The sequence below is a fragment of the Taurulus bubalis genome (genome assembly GCF_910589615.1).
Source record: "Taurulus bubalis genome assembly, chromosome: 2".
Classification (NCBI taxonomy): Eukaryota; Metazoa; Chordata; class Actinopteri; order Perciformes; family Cottidae; genus Taurulus; species Taurulus bubalis.
Window position 1 is genome coordinate 23133292 of NC_136590.1, and position 18953 is coordinate 23152244.

Sequence of the window (18953 nt, forward strand, 5' to 3'; positions counted from 1 at the left end):
CCTCTCTGTCAGACCTCCGAGTAGCGCCGTCGAAGAGGAACGGCAAAGAGACTCAACGCCAAAGAGACTTAACGCCTCGTTGCCGTTCGAACCGCATGTGAACGCAGGAAGTGACGATGTCGCCCGTTGACGTCCCGGCCTCCCGGCAACAAGCGTCTCAAACGTGTCTCAAACTGCAGCCATTACTTAGACTTTGACGAATCCTCGAGACCATCGTGAGACGCAAGATTCCTTCAAGTTAAGCCAAAGAGCCACATCGCAACATCAGAAACAGAAGAGAAAGAGACATAATGTTGTATTGTTTTAGCTGATATTGATGGGATGAGTTTACCTGAAGTCTGAAGTGGTATGCTCCACTTCTACAACACACTCTGAAGTAGTCCCACCATGACAAACAACATATGTAAATGACTGAAATTGTAAGGGGGACTTATGAATGTTTTAGTGAAACGTTATAATCGCTTAGTCATTTTAAGGAGTTTACGGAATTATTCAAACTTAACGATCTTTAAAAAAAAATGTAAATCCACACGTCTCTTCTCACAAGGGTTACGGTACTTTAGCTTGAAATGAATTAATCGGAACAGTGGATGAGGAGATAGCACAGTTTTAGTTTTAAAAAAATCACAATTCTCATTTTTGGGAGACAGGAAAAAAGAGCTGCGGGCTTTTAAGAGGTGAGCAAATTAAGAGGTGAGCAAATTCAGTCCTGTGGGATGCTGAATCAGAACTCTTCTAGTCCACATAAATTGTGTCACCAGCAGAGGCTGATTGTAAAAGCCAATGAGCGATTAAAACTCGTCACCTGGTGATGAACCGCTGCTCGTGTTTGTGTGTTATTCTCTCTGTTTGGTTGATGATGAACTGCCGAAAGGTTGAGCCAAAAGGAAATCAGTGAAGCTAAAACATATCAAATCACACGCCAGAGAAACGAAGGAAGACATAGTCTAACCAGATGATTTGGTTTATCTTAAAGTCTGCTGAGCGAGAGAGTTCATTTAAACTGCTCGTTAAGAGGATTTGTGGAGGAAACGCGGATTCTTTTTGGGTGGATTTTTTCCGTATGTTTTTTAAGATTGAGGTATTAAAGAGTTAACTGAGTCCCGCCCCTGAACTCGGGGTGAAGTAGACGAGAAAATAACAAAAAGATTGTAATCAGTTACAAAAGCTTGTGTAAAGACTGAAACACGACAAGAATGTGGTCGACAAAGAAAGCCCAATAATGTCCCAAAACATGCAGTAAACATGCAACTATCAAGCTCCGCCTCTTTCTCAGAGGTCAACGTCTTCCTCAGAAGCTGCTGCTCTTTTGAACTAACGAACCTGAGAAGCCTCCTGCAGCTCAGAAACTTCCTGATTCTTTGGTTTTCCACCACAGGTCTCCTGCCTTCACACAGACTGCATCTTCTGGAGGTTTGAGTTCACCTGACCTCCCCAACAGTTGGTGACCACTTAGCACCGAGACATATTTCTGAGGAGATTATAAGGACTACAAATACCAGCTTCCCTCTCAATGACATGCCGTCTAGTCATGAAAAAGTCTTTCAAAAGGAGATATATATTTCTATATACAGTTATGTTCATAATAATAGCAGTGTGTTTAAGAAGGTGAGTAAACTTCAAAATTCTTCAAATAAATTGTATTTTAATGAACACAAATGCATTGGGGACACTGCACATTCTATTTCAAAGCAAGAAAATTGGAAAAAGTGATTGAATTTGATAATATTTTAAAGAAAGTCAAGAAATATAATGTTCAAAAAAATAGCAGTGTTGACATGCTTGCTGGTGTGTTTGGGGTCAATGTCTTGTTGAAACATCCATTTCAAGGGCATTTCCTCTTCAGCATACGGCAACATTACTTCTTCCAGTATTCTGATGTACTCAAACTGATCCATGATCCCTGATATGCGAAAAATAGGACCAACAACGTAGTACGAGAAACTTTCCCATATCATGATGCTTTCACCACCATGCTTCACCGTCTTCACTGTGGCTTGAATTCAGTGTTTGTAGGAAGTCTGACAAACTGTCTGTGGCCCTTAGACCCAAAAAGAACAATCTTACTCATCAGTCCACAAAATATTACGCCATTTCCTTTTAGGCCAGTCAATGTGTTCTTTGGCATATTGTAACCGCTGTCTTTTTTTTAACAATGGGACTTTGCAGGGGCTTCTTGCTGGTAACTTGGCTTCACATAGACGTCGTCTGATTGTTACAGTACTCGCAGGCAATCTTAGATCCTCCCGGAGCTGATCATTGGCTGAGCCTTTGCCATTTTGGTTATTCTCCGATCCATTCGAATAGTCGTTTTTCTTTTTCTTCCTCGCCTTTCTGGTTTTGGCTGCCATTTCAAAGCGTTTGATATCATTTTAGCGGAACAGCCTATCATTTTCTGCACTTCTTTATAGGTTTTCCCCTCTTTTATTAATTCTTCTTCTTCTGAACAGTGTCTTGAACGACCCATTTTATTCTGTTTTTCAAGGACAAATGCACAGCAGCGTCAGTTGCCTTGATCCTTAAATAAGGGCCACCTGTTTAACACCTATTTTGTTCACATAATCAATGACCTCTCTAATTGAACTCGGCATTGCTATTTTTTTTAACACGCCCCTTTCAGTAAATTATTCAGTTTCACAAAATCAGCAGCATGCACGTCATGCCTGTTGGGTCTGTTGGTTTTCTATACCTTTACTAAACCTTCTAGAAACTTACTTGCAGTGTAGAAGTTGAAATTCTAACAAAAACAGTGATTTATCTTGCTAGTGATGTGGGACTGCTATTATTTTGAACACAACTGTGTATATATATATATATATATATATATATATATATATATATATATATATATATAGTCGGTACCTCCTCCTCGTTTTATTCTCTTTCCAAATCCCAGGAGACGCTCGTTCTTTAGAAAACCGGTCTAAAAATCGTCAACTGACTTTTGAATAAAGAGAATAAACTGTCACGGAGAACACAAATCACAGGAATAACCAAATTAATGTCTGCGTGGGTGAATTCAACGCTGGGTTATCGTTCATTCACTCAGTGTCATTCATACACTTTCATTATGCCTCCGTCCTCCAGGCCGTTCGTTCACACAACATTAATATTCATGGGAGCACAAAAAAAATCTACGTTATATGACACTGTCAATGATCATTTTAAAAAAATATATAATTCAATTACCCCCTTAAATATTAGCAAGCACACTGATGAGTGTGCAAAAACAAACACACACACACACACACACACACACACACACACACACACACAAACACATGCACACAATATAAACAAAATAACCTCCTGTCTGAATATTGCACTGTGCAAAGAAACAACTTTAACAGGCCTCATACCACACACACACACACACACACACACACACACACTCACCCGCTCCAGGTCTTGCCGGAGGTGTGTGAAGAGCTTGAGGCGTCTGTAGAGCACATCCTGCTCCTGCTGCGCCAGGTTATCCACCTCGTCCCTCTTCAAGGTCACCAAAGGTCGGTTGAAGTTGGCCTTCCTCTTCATCTTCCAGAACTGATACAGGAAGTCCACCTTCAAGAAGAAGCAAAAATATTCAATATTGTACAGTCAGCGGATTGGCATATCAAAGAGACTGTGTTTATAGAACTGTGTTCTTAACTCTATAACACCTGAATATATCTTAATTGATAGAAGATTGTACTTTAAAAACTGCTGTAAATGTCCAACTTCTCAGGAATAAGTATTATTCCATTAAAGAATGATACAGAGTTTTCATCCCCACGTATAAAAAGCAGTTTGACTTTAATTGAAGCAGTAGGCAGTTGTGTTCTGGCGGTGTTTGTTTGCATCTAAACGTGGTCACACATGCAACATAAATGATGCTGGTGGAGGAGCATCTTTTAGACGGCAGTGCTCGGTATCATTTCCGGTGGATGGTGTTCCTGAACGTACCTGGGGGATGGGCAGCGCCAGGTTCTCGGCCACCTCCCGGGGGTCCACTAGCTGGTAGAACTCGTCCTCCAGCTCCTGGAGCTTTTGCTTCCTCTGGCTCACCTTCTCCCTCTCCAGCTCCTCCCGCTCAGCCCGCTCGGACGCCGACACCGGCAGCGGGTACAGCACCGGCCTCGGCTCCGCGTCGCCGCTGATATTTGGTTGGTATTGATGGAGCTCGGCCCCGGTGGCTATGGTCGCTGCCCAGTCCGGTCTGGCTGTGCGGTTGATGTTGCTCGAGCCGGTCGAACCGGAGAAGCTGGTGACTCCTGCGCCGCTGTGGCCGGCGCTGCAGCTGTGGTCCAGGCAGAAGGACTTGAAGCGCACCTCGTCGTTCTTGGCCAGGATGGTCCTCATTTCCGCACCGTGGTCGAAGGCGCACGTCACATGGAAGGCCACGATGCAGGAGGGCATGCAGCACTGAGCGGGGGAGGGAGAGAGCAGGAAGAGGGGGGAGTCAGTGGAGGAGAGAGAATATAGCGTCATTACGGCATCTTTGTAACATATATGTAACATCTTTGTAAAATCTTTGTCACCTATATATAACATATTTGTAACATATATATGTAACATCTTTGTTACATCTTTGAAACGTCTTTGTAACCTATATGTAAAATCTTTGTAACCTCTTTGTAAGATCTTTCTAACATATATGTAACATCTTTGTTACATCTTTGTAACATATATGTAACATCTTTGTTACATATATGTAACATCTGTGTTACTTATATGTAACATCTTTGTTACATATTTGTAACATCTTTGTTACATATTTGTAACATCTTTGTTACATATATGTAACATCTGTGTTACTGATATGTAACATCTGTGTTACATATATGTAACATCTTTGTATCCTCTTTGTAACATCTTTGTAACATATATGACTATCAGAGCTTTGCACACGTGACTGTCACAAATATTCACTGACGAAAGAAGAACTATTTGCTTTTTAGATGCTTCGGAAATCTTTGGAAGTCTTACATTTATATTTAATATTTTGTTTAGTTGTTTCCAGGAAATTCAAACTGTGTATCTTTATAATGCATTTAATGTTGAACTTGTTTCTTTGAAGGCGATAAAGTATTGTCCATGAATATGAGATATGACTGGATGGAGGGAGGAAAGTAGTGGAGGACGGAGCGGGAAAGAGATAAGAGGAGGAAGCGGGGAAGGATGCAGGGAGCCAAAAAATAGAAGTAGCAGAGTAATTATAGAGAAGAGAAAACAGTGAGAATGGAAGGTGGAAATCATTTGATTGGCAATTATGTCGGCGGGTGAAAAGACAATCAGATGGAAACGCAAGAAAACTGTTTCACTATTACTCTCTTTCTCTCAAGCACACACACACACACACACACACACGCACACGCACACGCACACACACACACACACACTTTCTCGGACGCGTTGTCAGCTATTTGCTTTAAAGTGTCATTCTCGGTCCATTTCTTGTGATCAGGCTCCAATACGAGTTCAGCAAAGCAGAAAGACGAGCCGAGTCACAACAAACACGATTCCCCATCTCCGCTGACGTTCTGTGTGTGTGTGTGTGTTTTGCTATCCATTACAGGTCATACCAAGAGGCGGCCTCCCACTGGGTCCCTCCAGGCATGGTGTGATTGTGTGTGTGTGTGTGTGCAGGTCGGTGTTTGTGCTTCGTGCTTTGTGCTGAGTTCAGCATTCAGCAGGCTGGTGACTCTTCACTGAGTTGTTTATGAGCGGTGTGATGAAGAACCTGACTGGAGGAAAAAGAACAATCTTTCCTCTCTCGCTCAAATGCTTTTGGCAAAAAAAAAAATGACAGTATAAATAATGACAGACAAATAATCCTGAATTACTGATTCAACTTTTTTTTTAGCACCTATTCTAATAGGAAGTAGAAATGGGACGAAAAAGGATTTTATCCCAAAAGAAAAAATAAATACAGTAATAGCAATTGAATTTCCACTATCATGAATAGCACACATTAAATATTTAGTAGCACTTTCTAATAAGTACACACTATTTAGCATTAGTAAAGCATGAATAAACACTTAATTCATCCTTTATAAAGCATTTTTTCCAACATGAACACTCATTAGTATGCAATTCATAAACAGTTATAAATGTTTTATTCTTGATTAATAAGCTTGACTTATGCGTTCCATGATTGGGTTTTCATACTTTATAAATGATGGATTCCCCATTTGTAAATTAAGTAATATATATTTCTAAATATCGTGCAGTAATTTTAAAGTGCTACCACGTATTTTTATATTTTTATAAAGGAATATGTAAAAAAGCACTCACACAACGGAGAAAAGAAGAAAAATAAATCTGATCTGTGATGCAATAAGATATTTAGTTGTTAACTAAATGTATGGTAAAGTGATTATTATTATTATTATCGAGATAACATTGCGAATCGCGATTATTTTGGCCAGAATAATCATGTGACATGTGATCTTCCTATCGTCCATAAAGATGCACAACGGCGAACTAAGAGAGTTTTTTTATGTTTTGTTTAAGTTGCCATCCCCTCCCCCTCCTAATCTAACAACACAGCTCAATCCACTAAACCAGTGAGTAAAAACCAACAGGTCAGAGATGGAGGAGCAGAAGTCGTGATCCGATAACCACAGAAAAAGACAGCTACAGTTTAAACTGTTCACCCAACTTTCCCTAAATGTCAGGGTGAGTCGCGGCAGCTGCTCTCGCTAAGTTGGTGTCAAAAGACGAAAAGGTTGAGCGAGATGTGTTGTTTCACCGTACCGGCTCGGTTCAGCCAGGGAGAGTTTTAGTCAATCCTGAGTGAGGACTTCTCACAAAAACACCGATTTTTTTTAATTTAATTTACTTTTCCTTCTCTCAAGTATTTCATGCTTATCATTATTTTAACGTGTTAATTTCTACAAAAAGATTTCAAACAAATAAAAATACAACTTTTTTTTGCCATCACTTTGCAGTAAGTCGCTTGATAAATAAGTGTAATTCTGACAGGAATGATAAATATGGGACAGGACAAAAAAACAACTCAACATTCATATTCTTCATTGTTATTCTAACATGCAGTTTTCTGTTTATTATTAGGGCCCGAGCACTGACTTAGTCAGAGTCGAGGACCTATTGAAATGCTAAGTGTTATTAATAGGGCCCGAGCACTGACGTAGTTATTTCACGTAATGTTATTTCAGGATTTTCAAAATATCGAACTATGTGAGCGCAGAGCAGCGGCAAAGAGACACCATTTTCCGTGAAAATGGAAGTTGCTTTAACTCGGCCGTACATAATGTAACCTGCTCCATATTTCTCATGTCATGACCTCCTGACGCTGAAGACATCCATATGATCATTTTTAATCCTAGTCATAGCGCCACCTAAAGGCAACAGGAAGTTACATGTTTTCTACTTGTACACCGTGCTCCTCACAGATTATTCAGATCCCTCTCAAAATGTGTCGGAAGAGACTTAAGACATTGATAATGCATCACCTTGAAGATTGTAAGGATCCGTTGAACGGCGTCGCGTGGGAGTATCGCGGAAGTTCGATACTTCGCTATTACCGATTAAACCAATGTAACTTGACTCCACATGATAAGATCCTTTCCAGGTTTCACATGTTTGATCAGCCTCCAGGCCTGAAGACATGTGCAGTCTATTTTTTTATTCAAGTCTTAGCGCCACCTAATGGTAACAGGAAGTAAATATTTCTATACTTTGGCTTGCTTCTCTTAGTAGGTCAGTCGGATCGACATCAAATTACTTCTATACAAACACAAGATTTTCATGACGCCAGCCCCTAAAGATTTTGATGTTTCGTGAAACGCTGTTGCCGTGGCGACCCATCCTTCGCGGTCAACAACAAAGTCACTTTTGAGGGACTAGGCATGCTCGACACGTAACTAAACTTGGCACACACAATTAAAGGCAAAGATGTAGTTGCCTGATATGACTTGAATGACTCAAAATGGAACTTTGGCTCGATAGCGCCCCCTACAAATATTCAATTAAGCAGCACCAGCGCTACGGTTGACCTACATGTATGAGACTTGCTGAGAATATGTAACACATGTAAACTGAAAAATAACTCTCTTAGGACCATGCTCTAAACCGTACAGGAAGTCAGATAGTGCCCCCTAAAAAACATGTTTTTTTTTGACAACCTGCGAGTTGTGAAAGCCCACAGTTTTTTCCCCCTATCACCAATTGACCTGAAATTTGACACACATGTCCGGTTGTGTCTGCTCTACAAAAAAGTACTTGGTCGCACTAAAGTCCGCCGGCTTAGAATTTCCACCTTTTTGAATTTTGATAAAAACAATTTTTCCTCAAATCTTCCTAAACGCTGGCTTCGACTTGTACAAAATTCTTTGTGGATCATTAAAGGTTCAATTTCATGAAAATATATCAAAAGCTTGTTTGTATCTCATTGTGTTCAAAAGAAAAGGACCCATTCACTTCTTAGGGGTAAATTCAACTAAATTCAACAAAGCAGCCCTTGCAGTACATTCAACATAGATATACAATATTTGATAGGCGTATGTGCCACATATAAACTTAAAAATAACTCTCTTGGGACCATGCTCTAAACCGTACCAGAAGTCGGCCAACTTCGTTTTCGTCCTTCATTTCTAGTTCAAATTGCCATAGTTTCCCAGTAGGTGGCGCTCTGACTATGAGTTAATATTGGCATGCAGAAGTCTTCCAGCCATGCCTCTCATAAAGCATGTTAACTTTGGAACAGTTTTGACAAAGTACAGTTGAGTTACAACAGCTTGCTGCATGATCACGAACCATATGCAATAGTCGTCACACCACTTCCACGCCGTTCCATGAAACCTCAAGCTTTTGATCACTTTTAATACTTATTTTTATCTTTTATACATATTTATATACATATTTACATGTATAAAATATATATACATATTCCATTTTCCAGAGGTCAACCTTTCTGCGAAAAAGAGGAAATATGTGTCTGTCATCACATCAAATGACAGAACTCAGTCTGCGCTTCCAAGATCTTTCTGCCATTGAGAAAGAATGCAAGCTGTTCTCGACTCCCTTCTTGATGATGCAGAAGAAGTGAAGAGAGTCTGAACTAGAACTGATGGCGATGCAGTGATGAATCTCTGAAGAACCAGCTTCAGTTTCTCTCCCTACCGACTTCTACTGGAGCTTGGAAAAGGCCCAAAAGGCCAAATTTCCTCTGATGTGATTCTTTATATATATATATATATATATATATATATATATATATATATATATATATATATATATATATGCATAATTGACCTCATTTGATTCATTTGGCCATATACCTCACCTGAGTAGCCCAGACTTTCATATATTTTTCTGTTTGTGGCCCTCGGTGAAAAAAGCTTTGACACCCCTGATATATATGTATATATATAATATATATGCAACGTTCGCCTGCCAGGCGGATGTTCGAGGCCGGGAGAGCCCGCGACCCCGGCTTGCGACGTGCTTGAAGCGAGGGCCCAGTCACAGCTGCGAGCAGCTTTAATTTGTTTTTTTTTTTTCAAAAAGATGATTATTTTTCTCCAAAAATGCTCCAAATATCCTTTTTGGCATAATTTAAGGAACCCAATCTGGCAGGAGACACTGTCAAGTGAGGAATTCCTGATGAAAAATGTATTAGTTGTGATTGATTAATCACGTGTCCGCAGAGCGAAGCCCGACACCTGAGGAATATTGATGAAATGTCCGGTTTTCATAACCTTTGATTTTCCTCCAATCAAACACGTCCCGCCCGGTGGGAGTCGAGGCCGACGTGGTGTCCATCTCCAGTTACACTCGAACTCCCCTCACATATTGATTAGTCTGTTCAGGCCTTTCATGTGGTGTTTTATACGGCGCTTACAACATAAATCCTAAAGATCGACCTACTTAACGTCCACTTTCCTTTTTTATCCCCCTTCTTGTTAAAATACTCTTAATCCAGTCTAATGAGTGCATTACTCATCATACATATCATGCATTTCATATAATTGTTTCACTTGTTAAAGTATTTAACCCCAATAACCCATGTTTTGAGTTTGCACCCTTCAATAAAATGGAAATATTCCAAACTGTCTTAGTGCTTCATTTTTTTATACCCCCCCCCCCAAACAAAAAAATAGACAAACCTTTCTTGTCTAATTTCCAGTCCCTTTGCACCTGGAGAAGTCTCTAATTAATGCAGGAAAAATGATTAAGACACCCGACTGTGATGAGAAAAGGAAGAGAGAGAGAGAGAGAGAAAGCGGGAGAGAGAGAGAGACAGACAGAGAGAGAGAGAGAGAGAGAGAGAGAGAGGCTCTCTCTTCCGGCGGACGACCCTGGCTCAAGTCCTCTCTGTTAATCTCGAGCATCAATCCTGTGACATCGAAAACCACTAGACATCCTGACATGCTCGTGGGCTCAAATACCCGGCACGCGTAAGTACACACAACGAAGAGCCGGTGCTTTTAGGGAATCCTCCCTGAGGGCCCTTTTAAAGCCGAATGGCCCGTGGGGCTCATCACCGGGGAAGTGGGCGAGTGTCGGAGGGTTGTTTAAGAGGCGCAGGGGTCAAACGGATCCACCGCGCCCAGTAGGGGGCGAAGCACTGTGATGATCTGTGCTGCTGAGAGACTGTTCGTGTGTGTGTGTGTGTGTTTGTTCCCCCTTACAACCGGACTCTTCCTCTCTTCTATGGAGCGACTAGAAGCGGAATCGAGCCGCCATGTTTCACCCTAACCCTCAAGAATGAGCAAGACTTGAAATTTCCCAATAACATCACCGCTCCAGTAGTGACACCTACTCTCTATTTTATCAGCGCTGCAGTTGCGTCTATGCGCCTATTTGGGAACGACCTCCGCCCCGTGTGTTCGAGTCCACTGCGTCACGGCGGGCGTGTTGCTGAGGACCAACGGGAAGCGGGAAGTGGTTCGCTCTCGTTAAAAACGATTCTCCGAGAGCTTTGCTGGGGTTCTGAGCTCCAGATGTCGAGAAGGCTTCCTTTCAGAAGCGGCGTCCCGTCTGTTTGTAAAAAAAACGAGCTGCAAAAGTGAAACCTCAATATTGATTTTTACACAGAGTTAAATGACTTTCACCAATTTCATCTGTGAGCTTGCTTTCGCTCCAACACGTGCACATGATGTGCAGCATTCATGTGAAGAAAAAGAGGGGGGAAAGGGACAAAGAGGAAGGAAAGCTCAGCCGCCTAGAAACATGACACGAGCGCGCTAAACATGCATGAAAAGCAGAAATAAATGATACGTGATTACAACATTTCTTCTGTTAAAATAATAATCCAAGGTCTTAGTTTCAGGTTATTGTTGAAACCAGTGGCGGCTGGTGATTTTTTTTTTTGGGGGGGGGGGGGGCGCAGTTGGGCGGCGCGGTTTAAAAAGCACTCCACAATGAGAAGAAAAGAGGTTTTGAGTAGAATATTCTAAAAAACAAAGCTTTATTTCAAGAAAACACAGTACTCAACACTATCAACAAACTGTAACTTTGGGCATGAGAGGTTCAGAGCAGAATGGTTTAAGAAACATTGGGTTTCAGAGGTTTACAGAATAAAAGAGGTGCCCAAACCCTCACATGAAAGAGATTTAGAGCAGAATAGATTTAGAAAGAGAGACCTCACATTTTACATTGGGTGTTTGACAGAGTAGGCCCCACTACTTGTAAAGAAATTTAAACTGGGGGCCCTGCAGTAAGGTGGCACTGGTGAGGTGGTCTTTGAAGGCAAAGTGTTCCCTGGTGTGTCCAAGTATGGTGTCACAAACCTACAGATAAATATATAGAGAGAGACAGACAGATAAGTTGTGTGGAAATATCTACTACAAACAGACTTCATACTACAGACAAAAGCCAACAATCAGAGTTGACAAAAAACTATGTTTTGCGTGTCTTGATGGCTCATCAACAGACAAAAGGCCAGGAGCCACCTTGATGCTCTAGCCTGGAGCGTGCGCACACACACACACACACACACACACACACACACACACACACACACACACACACACACACACACACACACACACACACACATTGGGGGTTGAATTGGTATTTTAGATAAAGTTATAGTCTGATATGATATCCACCCAAATCTAACAATGTCCAACATGTGTTCTGCTGTGGGAAAGATAAAACATTAAACTCGAACACAGGCGTCTGCTGATTTTGACACTCACCTCTGCAGCAATCCTTCCAAGCTCATCTTCCTTCATAGCCCGGCGCTTCCTTGGCTGCTCAGAGCCACTGCTTTGCGCCACACTTAGCATCCAGCTAACCAGCTCCGGTTAGCATATAGGCTTGAGGAGAAGCTCCGGGTGTACGTCCTCCCGCGGTCAGTGCTTTGCTGCTGAATTTTTAAATCCGGACGTTCGGGTCCCAACTCTTTCAACCTCTTCTTGTCAACATCTGATCGTCGGTTGAAAGGTGTTTCGCGTAGAGATACCACAGAGTTTTCAGTCGCCATACTAACATAATCAAAGTCTCTGCTAGTGTTGCTCGCGTGGCTACGTGGGAGCTATATGGAATGTGAGGGAATGATAAAGGTCTCTGATTCGACGAATTCACGCTGCAATAAGAAACAATGTCATTGGCTAGGGTGCACACTTGTGCGCCCGAAGATTCGAGTTTTATAAGCCAATGAGAAGCTGTCCTTGCCGTAACGACCGTTTACTCACTGCCATAGACTCGAGAGAGAGATTTGGCCGGCGCCCCGACTGGGGGGAGGGGCTTTTCTCAGTGATGATGAACGGCGATATATTATATTTGGTCACATTTAACTGGTTGTTGACAGGGGCTGACGGTCTCCCACACACATTTAGCGCGTCAACACGGTATATTTCTTATTTAAATTATTTGGTATATAATGTTTTTTGACAGTATATATTATATATTATTATTTCTATGTTTTTCATCGCAAAATGTTAAGAGGGGCCCCACACTTCATTCATAACATAACTCATATTTAGTTTGATTCCTGGCACATAAGACGTGTTCAGGTTCATACCTGTATGGAGGTGGCCGTGCGCAATCATGTTCATGTTCATATGTTCATATTCATGTTCACGTTCATACCTGGATGCAGGTGCCCGTGTGCTCTCTACAGAGGCTGCAGGACAGAGCCCAGCGGCTGGAGGGGATGTGGGACACCTTGGTGATGGGCTCCATCTTCTCTGGGCAGCCTATACTCACCTGCAGGGAGACATCATCATCATCATCATCATCATCATCATCATCACCACGGTTATATTTGATCATTTGCAGTGCGATAATCATACGTAGATTAATTGCTAGGTCCATAGACAAAAAAAAAACCTTAAATTAACCATTTCAAACATTTATTGAGCAAGAAATAAAAAACATAATACTTGTTCTCGATTCTCAAATGTGAGGTTTACTACTTTTTTGTGTGTTTTGTTAAAAATAAAAATAAATATATTCATTATTACAGATGTATGTCAACAATGTATACGAAAGAAGGAGATGATACTTCAACCATGTTATTTATTTAGCACAAGATCTCTTGATCAACTTCGGGTCTCCGCTTGATTAAAATCATTTCCTCTAAACTAACTGTGGCTTAAATCAGTGGTTCTTAAATCAATGGTTCTCAACCTCTTTTCTGTGATGAACCCTGTGAAATGTGTTTTCAGCCGAGGACCCTTGACCAGTGCAAAGCATTTTGGGTTGAAAAAAAGATGTAATACACAGCAATGTGCCTTTAGGGTCTGATTTAATATACAATATATACAATTCTTTTTCTGAACTTACACTTATATTTTATTGAATATATATTAAATAACAATTTTAAATATATATGATATATTTTTTTAATCATGTACCCCCTGGAGTACACATACCCCCATTTGAGAACCACTAGCTTAAACCATGTCACTTCTTCAGTGTCTTCCAGTGAGTAGTCGGACCCCCCCTCTCTCTCTCTCTCTCCCTCCCTCCCTCTCTCCCTGCCTCTCTCTCTCTCTCCCTCCCTCCCTCTCTCCCTGCTCGCCCTTATACCTGCTTTTCTACCTCCTCCTTTCGTCAGCTCATTCACAGAAAGGAGACTCGATCGGTGTCAATAGAGAGCAGCGTTCAGACAATAAAAGAGAGTGTGTGTGTGTGCAGAAGCTCCCTGATTAGCAGATTCAAGCTCCAATTACTTCACATTTCAAAGCCGTCAGAGAGAAAACTGACACAAAAATTGAAATCACTTCATTGCAAATGGGTGGAAATCAGAGTGTCAATGAAAAGGCATTTTAAAAGAGGGGCTCCGTGTGTGTGTGTGTGTGTGTGTGTGTGTGTGTGTGTGTGTGTGTGTGCGTGCATGCGTGCGTGCGTGTGTGTCTGTGCGTTGTGAAAAGCCGTTTAAAGAGGGACCTCTCTCTAGGGGTTGAAGGCAGCTAGACACCGTACTGCTGGAGGGAGGGGGTCTGTATCATTTGAAGGCTGGGTGGTGTATTCCCGCACACGCACGCACACACACTCACACCCACACCCACACACCAGCACTCTCTATGAATGGCACTCTCACAAACAGCGCTCTTTTTTTTCTGGAAATTTCCACGACTATCATATTCAGTGGAAATTTAGCCAGTGTTGCGAGGGTGACAGAAGGCAATTAGGAGTAAAAAGGTTAGAGTCCCTCATCACCGGGAGATCTGCCGTGGGAGCCAGTTCTGAAGAGGCCGTGGACACCTGAGCGGTTTGAAGGCGTGAAGCAATCTCTGAAACGAGCAGGTGGCTTCAGGTCCGTTGTGTATTTATGTTTTTAAGCGTTCCAAAAAGGTTCATCAAGACACCTGGGCCCTATTTCTCGTACGTGGTTCAACAAAGTCGATCAAATGCCCTATTATTCAGATGAAATTAGCGAGATGATTGACATCAGGCTAACTCGGTTTCTCAACAGCTGATCCGTGCAGAAACGGTCTCAATAATTCTAACCAGACGTCAGTCATCTGGATAAAAGCGCGTGCCCGTTCCTCTTCAGAAGGGATAATAATCAAGCACTGACACCACCTTTTTTCTTTCTCCGCTGAGAAGCAGGAGATGATCATGAACGCATATGAGGAAGTCAATACCTTAATCATGGCAAAATCTAATGCTGCATTCACAGCAAAAGATTCGCAACGTATTTGCAACGTTTTTGGGTATGACACTCTCTACGTTTCTAAAATATTCATAGCTTCGCGATAATACATCGCAGAAATATAATTTTACGTCTAGCTGAAAGAGGAGAATTCCTGCTTCCACTGCCTGCGTCCAGCAACATTTTACCTTCATCAGGCAAGAGTTAGGGGCATCGGCGTGTCATATTACGCTGTGCCAAGAAAGTCTCCTCACACGAAATACTTCACCGTGATTTGTTGAATCATATGTCTGTCAATATTTGGTGAAATCAACGAACCAATGAACACTCACGAAACTCACAAAGGCCCAGCATGTATCTACACATATGAACTCTGTAAACACGCTGGTGTTTTCACTCATAAATTCAATTCAATTCAGTTTATTTTATATAGCCCAACATCACAAATACAAGTTTGCCTCGGAGGGCTTTACAATCTGTACACATGAGATCCCTGTCCCGGGACCTCACATCGGATCAGGAAAAACTCCCCCAATAAAGATAGTAAAAACCCTTTCACAGTGAAAAAAAGGGAAGAAACCTAAGGGAGAGAAACAGAGGAGGATCCCTCTTCCTGGATGGACAGAAGCAATAGATGTCATGTGGCCAGAATGAATAACGTAACAGAGTTACAGCACATTCAATGAATATGAATGTGCATGAATATGAAATTATTCATATAATGAGTAGTAGGCATGGTCCATGATCCAGATAGCCACGATCCATTAAGCAGAAGGAGGTAGAGAGGAGGGGCATCAGCAGGGCCATGGCAGCTGGCAGGCCTGGTTCCAGGCCGGTTCCATCAGCAGGGCCATAAAGAAGAGAGATATTATGGCGAAGGACGCACTTCACTACAGAGGAAGCTGTGGTTGCGACTTTGCTGACGAGGACAACCCTGAAGGCTTTAACTGCTGCGACCAAGAGGTATATGCAGACAGAAGGGATCCATTTGAAGATGGGTAAGTGTATTTAGATACAAAACTTTGTGTTGCAATAGCATATTTATACTAGCAGAGTGAGCACATTTAGCTGGTCCTGCTCCCTTGCTGCTCGAGTCTGGTGTAACGCAGGTACGCACATAGTTTGTTTACATTAGCCGTTAGCACAGTTAGCTCATGCGCTGAGCATAGTCCCTGCTGGATCTCTGTTACGGGTTTTGGTGTGCAATTGTAACTTTCTTTCAGTGAACTTAGTAGTGACCAGTAGTCATTTATTTTACAGAGAGGATTCACGTGTTGGTCATTTTTCATTTACACACACCCCATGAAGCTTTGTCTGCAGTATGAAGTCATTTCTCAGTCCCATTTTTATCATGTTGGTGAAAGGTGTGAAAGACCATATTTCGACTAAAAATAATTAATAAAAAAAATTTAGTTTTAGACATTTATTTATATGTATCTACCATTTTATTCATATATTTCACTGCTTTTGTAAAGCTTTAGAGTCATATTTTCTCTTACACTTTTGCCATATGACAATGGTGCTTCATTATATAGAGAGCTGAGATGGTTCTGCAATTTATGATGTAAAACATGGGTATGTATCTTATATGCAAGTGCCTTAAAGGTGAATTTAAGAAATGATGTCAAATCGAGAAAATCGACTGAAAATGAACTCAGTCTTCCAAGAGTTCACCGCCCCCGCTGCGAGACATAAGCGCCGCAAATATATCAGACAAGTTAAATGCGTCAGTGTTGGGAAAATGTATGGGCTAATTTTAAGTGCTTCATCACCCAAATCAATCAGATTATATTTATTTAAATGTGCCTGCTGGCAGTAGTATACAAATTAATATATACTTATGAGGATATATGTACTGTATGTGCGTATGTATCATGTACTATATATGTGTATATACATATATGTGTAGATTACCATATAACTAGGAGTTTCAATATGTGTATGGGTGGATTAGTATGTATTATTCACAATCAGAAATTCAATCAATTGAAGCAGTGAAAATAAATTGTGTTTGATTCTTTGTATTCTTATCACGAGTCCACCTTAATAATTTTCTACAATAATGATATCTATGGTGTACTAATAACACTGTCAAATAATTATGAATGCTTTAATACATCCATAAGTTTCTTAAGCGCTAAATAAATGTTACGAACAGCACGGCATGCAGCGGGTGATAGTCTATGTCTGTGAGACAGGCAATGGGCGTGTGGTGATCAATGTCCGTGGCTCGTAAATAAATGATTAATTGTCGACAGAATCGATAGCGCTCGTTCAGGAAGTCATGATGTGAGAACGGATCTTGGCAATCTGGAAGAACTCTCTCCCTATAAAATTAATATAACTAATATCGCTCCTGCCATTTTTGTCTGGTGGAGGTGGCCAGCTTATCCAGTGAATTTCAGTAAGCCTGCGCTGGAGCAGGTTCAAATTTTTTGATGTGTTGCTATGGTGATTTTTCTAAACTTGCTTCGAGGAACCCGAAAAGCCTGACCTACGTCATCTTATCCTGAAAATGATCCGGCTAACTCAGTAATCCAGGTACGAAGAATAGGGCCCAGGAGTGGAAAAAAGCGGCAAACAGGTTCCTTGTGAATCCATTTAAATCACTCGTAGACGCACAAAAAGTGTTGTTTTTTTTAACTGGAGGAGCGTCACAAAGTGTTTAAAGTGGTTGTTGTGAACAAAGAAACCACAGATGAATATTAGAAACCTGACAGGTGTGAGTGTTCGAGGATCGAGGTCACATCGGGGTGGGTGAACACTCTCATAACTAGTAGTTTTAGTATAGAAAGGAGGCGGGGTTACTTATAGTATGTTACGTACATATAGAATATGTGTTTTATATTAAAATTAGACTCGAACAAAATTCAAGGACATTTCAAAATGCTAAAATTTAACTTCCCGTGCACGGTAGCTGGATTCTCAGTCTGTCTCGAGTCCCCAAGAGAATGCCCTCTGAGTAATAATAATAATGATAATAATGCATTTTATTTGTAAAGCGCTTTAAAAGGTATTGAAGGCAAAAATAAAATAAATAATGAATTAAGCTTTCGTGTCCCGTGAGGAGCTACTGGCAGCTACGACAGATATACAACTAAACAGTTGTTTCCAGGCGGCTCTTTAACTTTCATTCAGCATAAATGTTTCCGGTGAACACCTAAAGAAACATGAATGCATCACTTGAACTGACCCTGAATGCAACGCGAGCGCCCGGCAACGCCATAATCTTAATGCTAAAGGATTCTAAAGATGAGAGATTTTCTTTTTCTCTACCTTCGTTCTTATTAAGAACTTGAATGTGTGTTCCAGTTTCTGTTGATGTCAATAGTGTAAAGAAAAAAACGCACCTGAAGCACCTGAGAGAGCGTTCTTAAGTGCTAAAGTTGAAGTGTTTCAGAGACGGAGGCAACGTCTTTGAGGCAAGGACGACAAAAGACGAAGAGAAGTTCAGTCAAAACACAAGTGCAGTGACAAGCGCATTCTGACACACGCGCACGCACACACACACACACACACACACACACACACACACACACACACACACACACACACACACACACACACACACACACTCTTACACTTCAGGTCCATGTGGCTTCTGACTGCACAGGATAGATGGATTTTACACATGTTGACGATGACCTGTATGCACATGCAAATGAAATAAATAAATAATAATAATAATAAATGCAAACACAAATAATGATGAAAAAAGAAGAACAAAATAATGAAATAATGAAATAAGAATACAATTAAAATTAAAATCAACAACATTTTTTTTAAAAATGAAATACAATCCCTGCCTCGCGATTGGATGCCTGCGCCAACCAGTTAAATTGCAGTTTACATCCATGTCTGTTACGACAATGGGACGGATGAGAGGCCACGATGACTTTTG

The 18953-nt window shown here is 41.2% G+C and overlaps 1 protein-coding gene across 1 annotated transcript in view; it reads right to left on the reverse strand.

The window, feature by feature from the left end:
* Positions 1 to 18953, reverse strand: part of jade2 (jade family PHD finger 2) — a gene marked incomplete at both ends in the record, with an annotated part of 131284 nt that overhangs the window by 43268 nt on the left and 69063 nt on the right. The window contains 3 exon segments of the mRNA XM_079237798.1: positions 3397 to 3561; positions 3943 to 4401; positions 13042 to 13158. Of these exon segments, the coding sequence (XP_079093924.1) occupies positions 3397 to 3561; positions 3943 to 4401; positions 13042 to 13158 (741 nt within the window).